This window comes from Bactrocera tryoni, chromosome 4 (genome assembly GCF_016617805.1).
Source record: "Bactrocera tryoni isolate S06 chromosome 4, CSIRO_BtryS06_freeze2, whole genome shotgun sequence".
Taxonomy (NCBI): Eukaryota; Metazoa; Arthropoda; class Insecta; order Diptera; family Tephritidae; genus Bactrocera; species Bactrocera tryoni.
Window position 1 is genome coordinate 48,901,063 of NC_052502.1, and position 19,052 is coordinate 48,920,114.

At 37.9% G+C, this 19,052-nt stretch overlaps 1 protein-coding gene across 3 annotated transcripts in view; it reads right to left on the minus strand.

Annotated features, from left to right (window-relative positions):
- The window catches only part of LOC120775261, a 53,508-nt gene extending 37,467 nt beyond the window's left edge, over nucleotides 1-16,041 (minus strand). Inside the window, exons 1-2 of one of the 3 annotated variants that reach the window (XM_040105345.1) lie at nucleotides 15,901-16,041; nucleotides 11,366-12,236 (exon numbers count right to left, since the gene is read on the minus strand). In XM_040105345.1, the coding sequence (XP_039961279.1) occupies nucleotides 11,366-12,236; nucleotides 15,901-16,032 (1,003 nt within the window). In that variant the 5' untranslated portion in view covers nucleotides 16,033-16,041. The remainder of the gene's footprint in view (nucleotides 1-11,365; nucleotides 12,237-15,900) is intronic. The other 2 variants (XM_040105343.1, XM_040105342.1) reach the window with 2 other exon arrangements.
- Nucleotides 16,042-19,052: the final 3,011 nt, after the last annotated feature.

Here is a 19,052-nt window from a genome sequence, read left to right on the forward strand (position 1 = left end):
TAACGTCGTTGTGCCGAATTTTGCGAAAATAGCTTGGCCTACATCCTTACAAAATTAAATTGACGTAAGAACTGAAGCTGCTTCACCACCAGAATGTATGTTCGTGAACAATTTGAAAATGATCCGGATTTTCATCAAAAAAAATATGCGTTATTGGTCAGGGAACAATCCACACATACTCCATGAGTCACCATTGCATCCCCGAAAAATTAGGACTTGGCATGTTGTCTTATTTAAATGAAAATTTCACAGTTTGCTACCAACTATCTATACATTATTTTCCCACAGTATTAGGATTCTATCTGCATTAGTTTTTTGTCCAGAACTGCCCAAAGTTGGTGAATGTGGAGAACATCAAAATTAGCAAAAAATGTACTCAAAAGTCAAATCATTGATACAATAAAAAAACTATTGAAATTCAACTTTATTATTATTTTTCATTTATAATATGTATTAATGAAAAAATTTGCATCAAAATCCATTGAAAAAAATAATGCATAAAAAATTTTGTGGAACAACATAATTTGGACGTCAATGTTCTTCAAATTCAAAGTGGTGCATCTTTTTAGCGCTGTCTACCGCTGTCGACATACATATACCGAATTAAAGCCTGAAGTCTCAGCTAAACGATAAAAAAAAATTCAGCTGCCCCAAATTGCCCCCCTTGGAAAAAACAATGAGATACTCTAAAATGGCAAGTTACCGCCCAAGAGTATGCAATATATAGCGTACTTTATAAACGTTTGCCTTTGAATGCAATTGTTTTTGGCACTGATTTCTTAACATTTTGTTGATATTTTTACTGTAATATTGAATATTGTTGAACAACAATATTTGTCAAATTACATTAATTTGCGAAGTATGAAAGTGATTAGAGGTCAAGTGATATCAAGTGCTGCAATGGAAAGTTTTAAAATTTCTTATTTAAGAATATGTGAACTTTTAATGGAAACCAATAGTGATATTGACATAGTTATTGAAATATTGCGACTAATAATAGAAACATGACTCAAGTGGATGTTGCGAAATTTGAAACATTAAAAAAAAAAAAATTTGTGACAAAATTTAAAGAGAGATGGCAAAGAGCAAGACGTACGAGAACAAGATATCTTGAAATGAATGAACAGATTACAGGAACTATAGTATGTATCATTCCAGAATAATTGGACGCATATCCACTAACGAAGATGTGATGCATCACTTATTAATGTCTTCGGATCCGTACATAAACATTTTTCGTACTAAAATAAAATTAAAAAAATTAGAATGTCACGAAGATGTAAAAAAGTTGCTAAAAGATACTTGATAAAAGAGAATTTAGTTGTATGGGAGGTGGGCGTAAAAGTGGGCGGATATTATTGAAATTTAACACCAACATATATAATGTCATAAAAATGCTATGTACCAAAAATCATTGCTGTAGGTCAAAAATTAAGTTTCACCTTATATGGGAGGTGGGCGTAAAATAGGGGGCGTGATTTTGATTTTTTCATTTTTTTCTTGATTGGAATCCAAAACAATGATGTACCAAATGTCATTGTCCTACGACAACTCCTTATATTTTTAGCCGCAGTATGCACTAGCAGAAACCTATGTGCGGCGGCGTCAGTGTGGTGTACTTATTCCGTGATGATCAAGACCGGCACGCTAATGTGAATGGGAATCGCTACCGCTCAGTGATAACCAAATATTTTTGGTCCGAATTGGATGTAGTGGACTTGGACAATATGTGAGGCAACTCAAGTCTATGGTTTATGCCAACAAGCCAGCAACGACTAATGAACTTCGTACGAATATCGAACGTGATATTGCAGCAGTATCGGCCGATTTATGCTTGAAACCCGTTGAAAATTGGGTTCAGCGCCTGAACTCCTGCAACCACTTCCATACATAATGGCATCGATCATTCTTGTTTTAGTAAAAAAAAACTTTTGTAGTGCTCTTATTGAAAAACCCATTATAATCGTGCTGATACTCGTATAGATACACCATAAAGATGTAATTTCCGAACATTAGCGTAAAGCCTCTTTAATTTAGTCAAATATTTTTAAATTTCGGGATAACAAAAACAAATTTTAATAATAGAAAATCGCTTTATTATTTTTCAAAATATTCTCCATTAAGTTCTATACACTTTTGCATGCATTTGAATGAATTGTCGAAGCACTTTTGCCACTCTGATTGAGGTACCTCCAAAAACTTGAATTCTGAACACATCAACTGCCTGTTCAGGTGTCGAAATACGTTGACCTCTTATTTTTTGCGAACGGGATAAAAAGGAAGTCATTTGGTACTAAGTCAGGTCTATACGGAGGACGACTCATCAAATCGCTGTTTTGAGTGCTCAAAAATGCAGTTGTTTCAGTCGATGTGTGAGAGCCAGCATTGCCGTGGAGAAGAGTGATCTGTCTTCGGCGGTTGGTTTTCCTGATTTCGTGAAAGACTACAGGCAAACAAATGGTTGTATACTACTCAGAATATACTGTTCTGCGTTGTTCCAGTGATATGGTTGCGACGTATGCAGGATTTTCAAATAAGCAGGCAACCATTTGTTTGGAAGTGTTTCCTGCGCGAACAACTTTTATTGGATTCGGCTCATCGTGAAACACCCATGCAGGTGACTGCTGTTTACTTTCGGGCTCATACGCGTATGTAAATCAACAATGTGTCCCCTGTCACGATGTTACGAAGCAACGCTATCCTATTTTGTTATCATTTCTCTAGAACAACCTAAACAAATTTTTTTACAGTCACATCTTCTTGTAATACTGAATGTATGCTAGTCCCACTAATGCCCATAGTTGTCGCAATCTCACGATAGGTCACATGACGATTTTGCACCATCAGTTTGCGCATCAATACTTTCTGTGCTCTCTGTGAGTATCTACAGCTATTAGGAATGAGCCTCAAGTCAACAAAGCGCTTACTTCATGGAAGACTACGAACTCTTTATAGGAGACGTCATTTTAAATTATTATAACTACAATTAAACCAAAATCTTTTGATGGAAAGCCTTTTTTCAGAAATGAATCCCATAGAAATTTATGTTATAATTTAACATTTAAAATAAGAATTGTTGACTACTTGTGATCGAAACTGCTTTCACTATTTATAAATACGATTTTATAAAATAACATATTTTCTCATCATCCCTTTATATAGTATGTATGTATACGTATTTTGTCTTCTCTCCTTCTCATTGTTATCACTGAGTGTTTCTATTGCAAAGATTGCAGTGATTATTTTATTAAATTACTGATAACTTTGCACGACAACGATTTGTTCTTCCACATTGACACCACTTCCCTCCTTGCTAGTCGAATGGCATCGCCTTTGGTGAAGCAATTTCAATTACACTAACTTAGCAGTAGCTCAACATGGACAGAAACACACACTCTTATTGTACGACTATTTCCACTGCTTGCAGCATTTCAAGTTGTCCAACTAACATATAGACACGTATATGTGTGTATCACCACTCATCCATTTCTTGTGCAACAACCTTTTGTTGTTCGGAATTTTCTAATTTTCTCTCGGATTTTTTGCAAATTTTTTTTTTTTAGTTTTGTTGGCAAATGCTGATACTCGTCTCTTTAAGCATAAAGCCAACTTACATCGACATATTGCGTTTTCACTTTATTTCACTTGCAGATGGTAGCTAATTTAAACTTCGAAAGCTTGGCTGACATCTCCAAGCACCAGATGGGGAGCAGCAAAATTGCTCCATACACAAAAATTAGAAGATTTATATGCAGTTGTATGTGTGTGCGTAGTTGAGGGTTATTCGTGTGAAAGTGGTGCTTACATACACGCTTGTCTAAGCTGCGCTTGGTTATTAACTAATTTTACAATATTGCTCTGATTTTATAGCGAAGAATGAAAGGACAACCAATTTTAGAGCTAATTTCTCTCAGCGGTGGTCTGGCTTGACTGAAGTAGGATAATTCGGTAATTTTACATAACCAATTTTCGAAATTTGTAATTACATATGTAGGTACATGTATAAATAATATTTCATTAAATAGTCTTTAAATGATGCCTAAAAATTTTGTCTCCAGAGAAGTAGCTATTCGGTAAATAAGCTTTGACAATATTGAGAAAGAATGCATAGGAATAATGAAATGGTTAGCTAATTAAGTCAATGAATGAGTCTTAACAGTATATGCAGGTGTGGAGAGCATAGACAAAGCTTTCTTCGGAATCAGTCGAAATCAAGAGCTTACTATTGTAATTAATCAATTTATATGGAAGGCAATATTGTTTTTCCTCGAATGAGTCGGTTCGTACGTCTGCCTGTGTAAACGATAACTTTAATAAAGCTAGAGAAAACCTGGTGAAAGTTGGTCTTTGATACCCTGCGGAGATTGGTGTCACATATGAAAAATATTGAACCACAAAATACCATTAATTAGAAAATTAAAAAGATCTATAAGTAACTACATGTTAGTCAGTGTAGAACACACAATAGAGTGTGATGCCTCCCATCTTAACAAAGTCAAAATCGAACTATATTTTTCAAAACCCGCAGACATCGAATGTGGAAATCTTAGCGCCTTTTGCTGACTTTATACCGAAAATATCGGCCAATCTGAAAGATTTTTTATTGAAATTACTAAAAAACAGTTTCTCAAACATAATTTTGTTTAATGCCAAAGCTAAAGTCCTCTCTCGAACAAAGAACATCAAGTCCATACAAGTCATTTATCATACCCATGGAGCTATATGCTGCTGAGGCATGAACGATGACAACATCTGATAGGTCATGTCATCTGAATGGACGAAAACACTCCAGCTTTGAAAGTATTCGACGAAGTACCTGCCGGACGAAGCAGTGAAGAATGACTGGCGCGCTGTTGTAAACTCGGCTATAACCGCTTAACCGATGTCTACGCCAATAAAGAAGAAATGCAATCAATCCAGATCTTCCCTTAGCCTTAGTATACTCAACATAGTGGCTTTCGACTTCGATTTTACTCCGCACATATCGGTCGATTTGTGTGATATGTTAATGAAATTAAGTGGACATCAAAACACACATTAAATATCAGGATGTATAGTATAGCTAAGTTTCATAGACAACAAAATTTAATGAAATATATTTACATATTTATGGTACATTATCTGACAAGGACTGTCTGGGTTTGAAAAGTATTTGACTATTCATTTATCGATGAAAAAAAAATAAAACTTCGTAAGTCTCGCTTTTCGTTCAAATAATATATACTATACATATATATATACAAATAAGCATTGAAAAAATCCACGGGGAGAAATGTTTCAAGAGAGAGCAATGAATATGGTAAGGATGTTGTCCTCACCCATGACTCGACCAAATGAAGAAGATCAGCGGTTTGTTTGTGAAATTATATGTATTTAAATTCAGGCACATGTATGTATATGTTTTTAAAATTTCGGAAAAACAAAGGCTGGATGAGAAACTTATTCCTAGTACTACCAGATTCTTAATCCATCGGGACATGTAGTCTCTTCTAGAATTATTTTTTAATTTTTTGTTTGAGTTATCAGATTTATTTTGAATCTCAATTTGCCGGCATATCTGAAATCTTTGCCTACTCTGAGGAATGAGAATTCTCTCTTAACGCGTTTGGTGAAATTGTACTCGGATTTGATCTTTAGGGCATGGCTATGTTATGTACATATATACACGGTACGTTCCCATTCGGTTCAAAATCAGTTCATTGTTACTGGAGCTTTGTGAAGGAAAAATGGTTGCAATTATGTACATATGTTCTTTTATGGGAAGTATCCGCGAAAAACTTGTATGTAGTTTCATGGGTTAAAGCGGTAAAAACACTTTGATAAAAAAGAATGATGAAAATGTTTACAAAAGATACATTTTTTATTTATGCTTCCAAATCAATTCCGTCCCCTAAGTGTAATACCCGGCCGGTAACACGCACTTTTGACAACGGTTTTCAGTCGGAATAGTTTTTTTCTGGTATGGTCAGAAGGGAGTCGCCTCATTAACCTTTAGAGTCTGTTGAATAGCGAAAAGTCGCACACATCAGGCGAATACGGTAGTTGTGGAAAGATATATGTACGTCGAGTTTTTGGCAAAAAAGTTCAATGCAGTATGACATGGTGCATTATCGTGTTGAAAGTACTGAGAGTTGTTCGCACATAATTCCGGCCGTTTCAGAGGAATAGGGTCGAGAAGGCGTTGACGTCGAACCACGTCAAGAACGTTCATCGACATAAACTTATGATCAACATAATAAAATAAAAAAATAGGTGCATGAGAATCGACGATTAACAGTCAGGGAAACCTATTGACATCGTTGGAATATCGGAAGGATCAGTAAAACCCATTTTGAGAGATCATTTGGGCATAAGAAAAGTGAAAGCATGATTGGTTGGAAATTACTACATTTTCCGAAATACAGCGTCGGCATCGTGGCAAAGGTGAACCGAAGTCGAAAAACCACGTCAAAGCAGGTCAAAAATCAAAGTTATGTTGATAGTTTGCTTCGTTTATCGCCGTGTGGTGCACACGGATACCTTCCAACCGGCCAAACTATCAACAAGGAATACTGTAAGAGTGTTCTACGTCCCTTGCTTGAAGCTTTTCGTAAAAAGAGGCCGGAATTATGGGCCGAGAACTCATGGTTTTCGCACCACGATAAAGCCCCGTCGCATACTGCATTGATTCTTCGTGAGTTTTTCGCCAACATTTTAACCAATTTCGTGCCGCAACCACCGTACTTGCCTAATTTAGATCCATGTGACTTCTGAATATTCAGCAAACTCAAACGACCACTCCGGAGAAACTACTTTTAGTCAATTGAAGACATTAAACGTAAATCGCCATATGCATTGAAGGTTATTCCGAAAATTAACTTTAACAACTGTTGGAAAAAACGTTCACATAAGGGTATTGGGGCCAAGAGGGATTACTTTCAGAGAGACGTCATAGATTTTGGAAAATAAATAAGAAATTTTAAATTTATAAACAAAGTCTTAGCATTTTTGCTCATAGTAGTATATGTACAAAGCTTAAACTGCTGCTATCTGATGTAACTAACTTATAACCAAAATTCGAACATTTTTTCAATAACAATAGTCCATAATTGATATCGCTTTTGTCTTCTCCTGTAAGCTTTTAAGCGACGATATATACTTTGATCAGCTATTAACATCATCATCTAACTCAAATGCTTTTATGTACGGATTTTGCCGCACATTTTCATATGGCTTACTGGCCATCTCGTTTTTACCTTTGAGCTCATTCAGGCTAGATGACCCACAAGTCATTTTGAGTAATTAATTTTTATATTTGGCTTACAGAGCATTAAGGTGTGAGTGTGTGAGCATTACTCGGTTCATGGGTTCTTAAATAAATCTATCGCACCTAAACACACCATAAACACATTGCTCTACATCATTATACACCATATATATTATCTACACGTACGTATCTTTACAAACTAGTTGCACGCCGAAAACCCGGCATAACCGCACATTTAAATTAATGCAACTAATGACCTTGCTTTTATCTCATAAAAAATTGCATTAACTCATCTCATTTTAACGAAAAACGCCACCGCCAACTTTTTCAGTGAATAAAGCTCGCGTGTGCACTTAAGCTGAGTGGATTTACGATTCCTTGTCCTTTTTGCTGGTGCTCATAAAATTTTTATTATCTGATAGAAGAAAACCCGAACGCGGCAAGGCACAGGCACAGAAGCACATTTCGTGGGCAAAGGCAAATAATATTGAAAACAATCAGGGCGAGTAGAGTGGAGGGGTAAGCGCTGGAAACACGAACGATAAAATAGTAGAGATAAAGAAGAAGATAGGCGTGCAAAAGTGACCGACAAAAGGAAGCGACCAGCAAATCAATTGTGGTTTGAGTGGTGTGACCAACGCAATATTTTACCATTACAAAGATAGGTAGCTTAAGTGGACAAAATGGCGTTTGACGTGTAGGCTCAGTGATTTTGTAGCTTCATTAATGGCTGAAAGGGTGTTTCGGCTATTCATAGCAGTTGATGCCTTTTTGCAAGTAGGAAGTGTTGTTGATTGATATTTGTTTGGTTATTGTGAATTTGTAGATAACTGCGAAGATGAACATAAAAAGGGAGGAAATATAATGGAAGCGGAAGTGAATTAGGCAGCAAATGAGGAGTTGGGGTACACGATTGATGAAAATAATGAAATGATAGATGCGATAGTGAAAACATTCAATAAAGGAATAGGATAGCTTTCAATGGCCAGTCAGTTATAAAGGGTGTCTCAAAACTAACGCAATATTGGAAATAAAAAATTAAATTAAAGCAACATTTAAATTTGGCGCCATTTATATAGTAAAGTGATGACAACTCTAAAATAATAAATCGACAGCTGACAGTTTAGGCTTAGTAAAAATGGAATAGAATAGAAAATAGAACAATGTGCCTTCATTACACAGTACAACAGCTAATCTGGGGGGTGAGAAATTAGTAGTTTTTTTTTATGTTAAACTACGTTTTTGCCAAAATGTTAGAACTAAGCGAAAAAACATCAAGATAAGGAAAAAATTTTAAAGGTCATAAAAAAACTGACACATACGAACGCCAAACCCTTTGAGGGTTTTACTATACTGACCTAGTACCATCACCCTGACTTGGAATTTCTCAACCCCCAGACAATAATCACAAAAATGTTCCACAGTGTTATTGAACAATATTTAAAGAATAATGAAAGCTTGGTGTCGCAGTTCGTATATTTCATACAAAATATGGTCGGAATGGTGTTTTAACTTGGTCAACTGTGCAGTGATTACTTGAAATGCCCGAAAATTTACATCTTGCGTCATCGTTGAGACACCCTGTATATGTATGTATAGTAATAATGATGCGTGTATTGTTCATATGTTATGTTATCCATTATTAATGAATACACTTACTATATAATATCGAAAAACAAAAGCACCGTTACAATTACTAAACTTAATCATACATGAAATGATATATGAGGCATGGCTTTATAAATGCATATGAAATCAAAAAGGTTCTAAGTTGGTATTTCCTGTCGACCATTTTGTTTTAACGATATCATTTTACTATTTATTATTATTTGGTCAAGTATCGTTACTTGTTTGCACTTTTATTATTATCAAAACCAGTCCTTTTGTACGTATTTCTCTTACAGTTGAACTCACTTTGTAATCAATTTTGTTTTGTTTTCTTTGCAGGCTTTTTCTTCTTCTTCTTTACTGGCGTATACACCGCTTCCGCGATTATAGTCGAGTTAATAACAGCGCGCCAGTCGTTCTTCCATTTCGCTTTTTGGCTCCAATCGCATATTCTAAGTGCAGTCAGGTCTTTCTTCAACTGGTCTTTTCAACGGAGTGGAGGTCTTCCTCTTCCTCTGCTTCTACTGGCGGGTTTTGAATCGAAAACCTTCAAAGCTGGAGTGTTCTCTACCATCCGGACAACACGACCTCCCCAGCGCAGCCGCTGTCTCTTGATTCGCTGAACTACATATGTCACTGTCGTCGTATATCTCGTACAGCTCATCGTTCCATCGACTCTGAGTTGGATTTCAAGGCTGAAATGGGGTATAGTAATGCTTCTGGGTAAGCAGTTATAGTTGTAGGCGTTCTCGCCGCGCACCCTGGAAACGTCAGTAATCTTTGTGTAAAATCCGGTATCCAGTCCGTGTGGAGTCTGTGGTCACGGCTAAAAGAGAGGAAGCTTTTGTGGAGCCATTCCGACGTATTCAGTTTAAGGGTTCGCTGAAGTCTAATTACAGCATCTATTCACCAGAGATGAGGCGTAGAGCGGGCGTCAGTCTTGACACAGGCGGCTCGCTATACAAATATACACGCTTTATACTACTCGCCTACCGACGTTGTGCGCTGGGTTTGAAACCCCCCACGTAGAAACCACTCCCAGTGAAAATGGAACGACAGCCTCCGATCAAAACCCCACTTTTGTTGGCTCTATGATAAATATTGCGAACGTTGATTTAAGAAAATTAATTAAAAACTTCAGATCTGAATTGTGGAATATAATTCCGAACAGTTTCTTAGTAGCGTCATATAAAATTATCAGTTTTTTTTAAGAATTTCGAGTATTGGTCATCGCAATGCATTAAATACTATATATATACCAACAGGTGAACTTTTTTAATGAATCAGACAGGAAAACCCTCAGGACGTTCCTTACATGCTGATTTTGAGCTTCGTTCCTTGTAAAAAATACAGGAGATCAAGGTTAGAGTCCAAAATTTAGGATTAATTCTTTTTCAAAAGTGTTCTACTCAAAAGAAAATCTGAAAGAAACTTTTTTTTAATATATATTTTCCCACATGACCTGTCAATAATGAAAATAGATCACTGTCAACAGAGTCGTGAGAAATAAAGAAAATGTAAAACTATTGGGGGGCCCATTCAGCTAAAATGGGCAAATGGGGTTGATGATGTGAATATATAGCCTATCCCTCCTAAACGTCAACTTCACCTTCGCACGGTACCCCCTGTTCACTACGAACGAGGCTCTGACGACCGAGTAAAGGCGGTATAACCTTAGCACCTGCGAGGAGGAAACTCCTGCGCCATTGCCTGCCTAGAGGCGAAACCGGCAGTCCCGGAACTAGGCTCGGATGCAGAAGGCTAATCACCTACTCATCTTAAACCCTCTGATTACCGAAATCGAAGTAAACAAAGTTTGATGCCCTATGTTTCACCTAGGAACTACGGGAAAATATATATAATATACCTAAAACAATTTCTACGAACAAGCTCCTCTTAAAAGCTCTTCAAGGCTTATAGAAATCTTATGTGATCCATAGAACCAAGATTTTAAGTTCAAGCTCGACTAAGCATATAAGAAAGTGTAAGAAATAATTCTATTTGGTTCTCTTTAGGTCACATTCAGCCTGAGAAACTCTAATAGCTTGATCTTGGGCTATATTTCTTGTGATGCGAATAACTTTCGTTTTTTTGCAGTCTCCTTTTATTACTGTACTCAAAATGGTTTTATTAAAGGCCTAGGATAATCCATTATACGTAACAAACTCTTAACTTTAATGGAGACTACTAACGAAAAAGTTTACGACAGCGCTCAAAGCATCGGTTGTATTTATCTTGTCTTGGCGGACAAGTAAACGGCGGATTTAAATGTAACGCTTTGAGAAAGACTCAAAATGAAGTGAGAACTTAATATGTTGTTCCAAGGGATTATTGCATATATTAATACCGTGGAAAAGGCAGTATATCTTTGTGAGGTCAATGAGTGCATTCAAGCTCTATCTCATTCTATAAGCCCGCAATAAGTACCAACTGTGAGTTAAAATTAAAAAGTAATGTGTGTGCTTGTAGTCTGAGTCCTTTTGAAATATGGTAATATGGTTTTGCACTCACCAAAATCGAATGCTCTTTCCAATATCACCGAATGCCGTTTTTGCAACGCCGCCGCACGCTGTTGTTGTTGCTGATGGTGATGCTGCTGCTGCTGCTGTTGCTGATGCATATGTTGCCCAGCATACAAATGCTGTTGACGATCCTTGCTGCCATCAGCACCGCTGTTGTCCTCGCCGTCGGGTCCCATGCGCACACTACCGCTAATCTCATTGCTGTAATCCGACGCATACGCCGCGCCTGTAGGCTGATACTGATGCACGTGTTGTTGTAGGTAGTGACCAGCTGTTGCAGCCGTCGGCACAGTTACTGCGGATTTTGTTTGCATTTGTGCTGATTGCTGGGCCAAACGGTGTTTATGCGGCGATTTCGGTTGTGTTGGCTGCTGTTTTTGTGGCTGTGCCTGCTGTTGCTGCTGCTGAAGGGTATGATGGTGATGGTGCGGCGGCGTAGCGCCTGCTATGTTGGGCAGTTGTGCATGTTGCTGATGCAGGCAGCAGTATTTGATGTGTTTGCAAAATAAATTGCCATTGCCATTGGCACTACTGCTGCCGCCACCACTGCTGCCACTGCCAGTGCTGTGTCCACTGCCAATGCTATGACCGCCACTCTGTCCGATGCTATTCAATGTGATAATGCTGCTGCTACTACTTATGCCGCCGCCAACGCCACCGCCACCACTATATGTGGCCGCTGGGTTGCGCGGTCGATGCACGCGAAACGAGCTTGAGCGGCCGACTGAGTGGTGCGCGCTCTCGCCGCTGGCACTTTGCGGGTGTGTGGGACAGCGGAGGCTGCCGCCGTGTCGACGTTGCATGAATCGGTTGCTGTTGGCCGCCGTGCTGTGGCTGGCATTGTTGTGATGCGGTATCACCTGCACGCCAATGCGAAATATAGAACGAGAATGATAGATAGACACAGAGTATGAGATGATTTGTATGCAAAATGATAACACTTATTTGTATAATGAATTTATGGCAGTTGGTTGTAATTTGTAGTAGAAATGCCATTATTTCTAGGCTAAATAAAAGGTGGAGGGTAGGACTTAGGGTGTGTGTATTGAGAGCAGTATGTGCGTGCACTTATGTGTGATTGAATGTGTTAAATGGGAAAGTAAAATTTAACTATGGTTAAACGTAATACATTTATACATTTACGAGCGTTCTTTAGTTGGATTTTAATCAAAAGAAGTGACCGACAAAAGTGAGGGTTACAAAAATATTTAGATAAAATATATAAAATAATACAATGTAATGTACTAAAAGCACAATTTATTTTATTTGGTGAATACGACGAGCAGCTAACACAGAAATATTTCGATATATGTACAATGTATCGTTTGATCAAATTTGACTCAGACTGGTTCATTTAAACTGCACAGTATGCCGAATCGGTTTTAAATAAATATAGAAAAGGATACAGGGTGGATCAAAAATACGTTTATATCAAATTCGCTGATTACAACGGGTAACTAACACAAAGCGGGTACGAATTGCTAGACAAGGAAAAGAGGCTTTGCGGTAGCGCAATTCAACAAAGTCTAATAAATCGGAGCACCTTCAAACAACGGCGCTTCGATTATGATGAAACACAATTTTGTTTGCTTTTACAAAACTAATGTAGACATCCGAAAAGTCAATCAACAAGTAAGCACCTATCTCCACAACCTTTCTGGCTTTTTCACCGCAAGGAACCTAACACTTGCTCTACCCAATTCGAGCTGATAATGTTGTAGAACTGGATGAAGAAGTACAAACTGGAACTCAATATTTCAGTTGATGGTATTTAAACTCCGTCTATAACGGCAAAACGCTCGACAACCTGTCCTTTCATTTGGTAAGGAATCGCGATTGGAGTGTCAAAAAAGGGAATCGCAAAAAATCCGCCAGCCGGTAGTGGCCATTCTTCACACAACAGCGATATTGTTGGCGAGATGTAATAGGACGCAAATAAAGGAGTGTTAGACTTGCCTTTTGATGTTTACAGTTACACAGCGATGCCGATATACTTCCTACTAAGGAACACAACAACCTCTTATCAATGCAGTGGAATGTTTTCGCCGAAATCTTCCTTGCAAACAACTGTTGTGCAGGAAGTCGCCTTTCAGAAACATTGAGATTCTCCAAATCGTTTACTATGTAGCAGACCTAAACATCGAAACTGCGGTCGTAAGTAGCTTCAGTCAAGCACGGAAGGACATGCACAGTAGGGATAAATGACCCCTTCCCAGTGAATGGTGTCCCAGTGAATGGCGTCTTTAGAGATCAGTCACCACTCATTGTAGCAGAGCGTTCTGAATACCGTAACTGCTACTTATACACAATCTACCCTGACATACCGACTAAATTTAAATAATGCTTACAAGGGTGTCATTACTATAACCAACCCTTTACATGCCGCATAAAAACAATCCACTGCTTTCGCGTTAGGTGGTTTCGATGACAACTATCGTACGCCTTACGCCCAAACAAGGTCTAAATATCCATTCCAACAACCGCAACAGGTTCAACAATGAATCTACAAAGCTTCTACGGAGTAAAAACCCTAATAGATTTTGAAAACACGGACACACGGAGTGATCAACTACTTGCACGATCTTCTTAAAAGTGTTCTCGTGTCTTTCATAAATACCTATATATACTTTAATCTGCATAGAATTCAAATAATGTGAAATGAAAATCATTATCATATGTTACAGTTTGTTAACGAAAAGCTTCACACTCTTTTTCAGACGCGACCAATTTTTACGTAAATGAGGATGTAAGTAAGTAAAATTGTAGATATAAATTTGACCCGGACTGGTCCATTTAATCTGCGAGCGTAAACCGAATCGTTAAATACTTTTTTTACATATTGGTACAACTCTTTTTTACTCTTTTGATCTCCATAAGCCAATTAGCGTTTGTTTGACAGCTTCTATTCATGACGCGAACATTTTGTTAGGCGACTTTGCCATGACTAAAAAAATTTAACAACGACTTTTCTTGCAATTTTAATTTTCAAAGGCATCACGGCTACGGAAAATGCCACAGAAGTACTTTGGGGATTTTACTTTGTTATTAACACAAGTATTTGAGTAGCACAAAGCACTCAGTGAAGGTCGTGGAGTCATCGAAAACTTGCCTCATGCTCGTTGTTTATCAAACTCTGTGAAATGAAATCGGATTAAATATTGGCAGACATTTATTGGAGTCTGTTTTAAAAGCGACAATAAACATTTGTGTTCAATTAAGTTTAAAGTTGGCATATTTGTTCCAGAGCTGTGGTCTCAGCTGCTACAAAAATGTCAATTTCCGGGAAGTGAAAATGTTCGAATAGAATAATACGAAAATAATACACACTGTTCACAGGAGAGGGATGGCCGACGTTGGTTACCAATAAAAGTCAAAATTTTTTTATTTTCACTATGGCTGAGTGTATTGTTTAAGCGTCTATCAGTCTCGAATCTGAGAGCCAAAATTACGGAAGAATCTAAAAAAACAAAATCGGCCTACTGAGCGTATTACAATAACTATTCGCAACACCATCATAATCTTAAGACCCAGCACCGTGCATAGTCGATTCGCAGCAACACTCGGGCTGGCGTATAGAACGAATTGACACATTTTACGTCGAGATCTTAAATTGAAAGCGTACAAAGTGCAAGAACTGAAGCCACTCGATCTTTCCAAACGACATCACCTCGCTCTATAGGTTCGAAGAAGATCCAACGTTTTCAAGCCAAATTTTGTTCAGCGTGGGTCTCATCTGGCTCAATGGGTACGTAAACAAGCAATACTGCCAAGACCAACCCGAAGTGACTCAAGCTGCCATTTCATCCAGAAAAAACAATGGTTTAGTGTGGATTGGACACCGGTGAAATCATAGGTCCATCTTTCTTCAAAAATGATGCCGGTGAGAACGTAACCGTCAATGGCGACATTATCGCGCTTTGATAACTGACTATTTGATGCCTGAAATTGAATTTCACGTTTGAGTGTTATAACACCCTCAGACTTTTTCCTGAGAGAATATGTAAATTCTAAAGTCTATGCGGACTTCTATTCAGGCCTTCACGGATGTCATTCGTCATGCTCGAACGAATCATCGAAAATTGAATTCAACTGTTGGATCATCTGAGAAGTAGCTGCGGGCAACATTTGAAAGATATAATTTCAAAAAGATAAATGCTACAAAAAGTTCTTTCGAATGATAATAAACATTCCCCATTAAATTTGAAGTTTCGGTGTTCTTCTTTCAAAAAGTAAGGAACTTCGAAAAGGATCACCCTATAGTTATGATGCAATTCCAGAGATGTTTGTATTTACGTATTTTACGACAAAACAACAACAAGATCTCCTATTATTGGGTTAGAGGAGTAAATTAGAAGGCTAGCTCATTGCTCATTTCAAAATAGATAACTACAACTTAACTGGATAATTCTTCATTAATTATTATTGCTCTTTAATTTACTTATATATGTTAATACTTATCGTTTTTGCTTTGCTTTTTTATTAAATTTAATTTTTTATATTTGCTTAAGAAATAATCAGAATTACCTTATCTTCCAACAAATTCGAGAACAAATCGAGATGATCTTCGTCTTCGCTCATAACGGCAAAGAAATCCTTGAATGTGTCCGGAAAGGAAGCCGGAAATTGTCCTTGACGCGAATCCAATTTAGCGTCCATTGCTGGCGTGTTTAGCTGGAAGATAGTGAAAGCACAAATATGCGAATCAATTGATTTAATTACAACAACAACTTGCTTTTAAAAGTGTTTTAAATATTTTGCGCGTGCAGACAATTTGTTTCGCTTTCTGTTCGATAAGCGTTCGTTAAAATTTACGTCGTGGCGTGACGAAAAAAAGCTCGTCTATAATCACTCTTCTGTTGGCGATTTTCTTAAAGTTTTGCTTTTCACAGCAGCCATTCAGCTGTGAAGATTTTCTCGGCTGAAAACTTTTCTCTGTCTTTGATCAACACGTGCAAATAAACGACGCGCTGGCTGACTACTGTGGGTGTGGTTGGGGCTGTATGCCGGTATGTGTGTGTAGATAACTTATTTTAAGGACAAATGAAGCGCTGTTTGTGAAATGAAAGACGTATTTTGCAGGCAGTTAAGCGGGTGGGCGCCTTGTTTGATGCTAGTTTTCGCCCATTTGCAGAGGGAATACAGATTTTTGCGTGGCTGTTTGGTTTGGCGAATCCTAATTGAGCAAATTATTGAATTTTATTAAAGTTACTTGAGCGCAGGGACCCAAGCCATCCACCTGCGCAAGTGTTGCATATACATTTATAATATATATAATATAGACTTATACGTACATATATACATTTATGTATATACACAGTTATCTGTACACATCATATAGAAGCGCTTTGTTTACCTTGCGAAAGTTAGACTCACTATTTCAATAGTAAGGGATGCGCTCGCCGCAATCATTAGCAAGTTGTTTTGTGGGCAGAATTGGGTGTGGTTTAGAAAACTCATATTAAATTTTCTACAATTAATGCCAGGAATATGTGAAAGATTTGTGTGTTTCCAATAAAGCAAAAATTTTAGATTTGCCTTTGCTTATAGGTGCGTTAAGTAAAGGGTTATAAAAGTAGAGGTCGTTTTTTTAATAGCCTTTTTCTGACAGATCACGACAGAAATTTCACGTTCTATAAGAAAAGTTAAGTTATAAGTGTGCTTCGCGCGCTTCACTGAAGTTATGGTCAACATAATCGGCTTATCGACCGACTGAGCGTACTATTCGCAACACCATCACTCATATGAAACTCAGCATTCATTATTGAATAATATTCGACTAAATAGACCACGCACGCAGTGAAGAAAATATATCAGCCGTAGCTGATAGTACACGAAGACCGTGGAGAGTCGATTCGGCGTCGTTCGCAGCAACTCGTACTGAGGTATGGAACGATTTGACACATTTTACGTCGAGGTCTAAAATTGAAAATGTATAAAATACAGTTTGGGTAAGAACTGACGCCGTTCGACCTTCCCAAGCGATATCACTTCGCTATTGAAAAGATCCAATAAGATCAGACTTTTTAGAGCCAAATTTTGTTCAGCGATGAGGACCATTTCTGGTTTAATGGGTATGTAAACAAGCGAAATTTCCACATTTGAGACGAAAAGCAATCTAAGAAAATCAAGATCTGCTAGTCTATATTTGTCTAGAAAAACAATAGTTTGGTGTGATGTGTGAGTCGGTGGAATCATCGGTCCGTATTTCTTTAAAATTGATGCCAGTGAACGTAACCGGCAACAGCGCGATAACGTTATGATAACCGACTATTTAATGTCTGAAATTGAAGCTTGTGATCCCGACGATCTTTGCTTCCAACAAGCTGGCACCATCTCCAACACCTCACATCAACCTATGGATTTATTGAGAGAACACTTCGGTAAGCAGATAATTTCACGTTTTGGGCGGGTCAGTTGACCATTAGATCGTGTGATATCAGACGGTTAGACTTCTTTGTGTGGGGATATGTAAAGTCTAAAGTATATTCGGACAATCCTGATTCGATTCAGACCTTGGAGCAAACCACCACGCGTATCATTCGCCAGTTAGCAGTCGAAATGCTCGAACAAGTTATTAAAAATTGGTCTCAACGAATGAACCATCTCAAACGTAGACACGGCCATCTTTTGAAAGAGACAATCTTCAAACAAGTAAGGAAGGGCTAAGTTCGGGTGTCACCGAACATTTTATACTCTCGCATGATAAAGTGATAATCGAGATTTCATTATCCGTCATTTAAAGTTTTATTCCGCTATCATCATTGGTTCCTAATGTATATATTATACAGAGAAGGCGTCAGATGGAATTCAAAATAGCGTTATATTGGAAGAAGGCGTGGTTGTGAACCGATTTCACCCATATTTCGTACATGTCATCAGGGTATTAAGAAAATACTATATATACCGAATTTCATTGAAATCGGTTGAGTAGTTCCTGAGATATGGTTTTTGGTCCATAAGTGGGCGACGCCACGTCCATTTTCAATTTTTAAAAAAAGCCTAGGTGCAGCATCCTTCTGCCATTTCTTCCGTAAAATTTAGTGTTTCTGACGTTTTTTGTTAGTCGGTTAACGCACTTTTAGTGATTTTCAACATAACATTTGTATGGGAGGTGGGCGTGGTTATTATCTGATTTCTTCCATTTTTGAACTGTATGTGGAAATGCCTGAAGGAAACGACTCTGTCGAGTTTGGTTGACATAGCTGTAGAGATAGTCTGAGATATGTACAAAAAACTTAGTAGGTGGCGGGGCCACGCCCACTTTTCCAAAAAAATTGCGTCCAAATATGCCCCTCCCTAATGCGATCGTTTGTGCCAAATTTCACCTTAATATCTTTATTTATGGCTTAGTTATGACACTTTATAGGTTTTCGGTTTTCCATTTTGTGGGCGTGGCAGTGGGCCGATTTTGCCCATCTTCGAACTTAACCTTCTTATGGAGCCAAGGAATACGGGTACCAAGTTTCATCATGATATCTCAATTTTTACTCAAGTTACAGCTTGCACGGACGGACGGACAGACGGACAGACAGACATCCGGATTTCAACTCTACTCGTCACCTTGATCACTTTGGCATATATATCTGACTCTTTTAGTTTTAGGACTTACAAACAACCGTTATGTGAACAAAACTATAATACTCTCCTTAGCAACTTTGTTGCGAGAGTATAAAAAA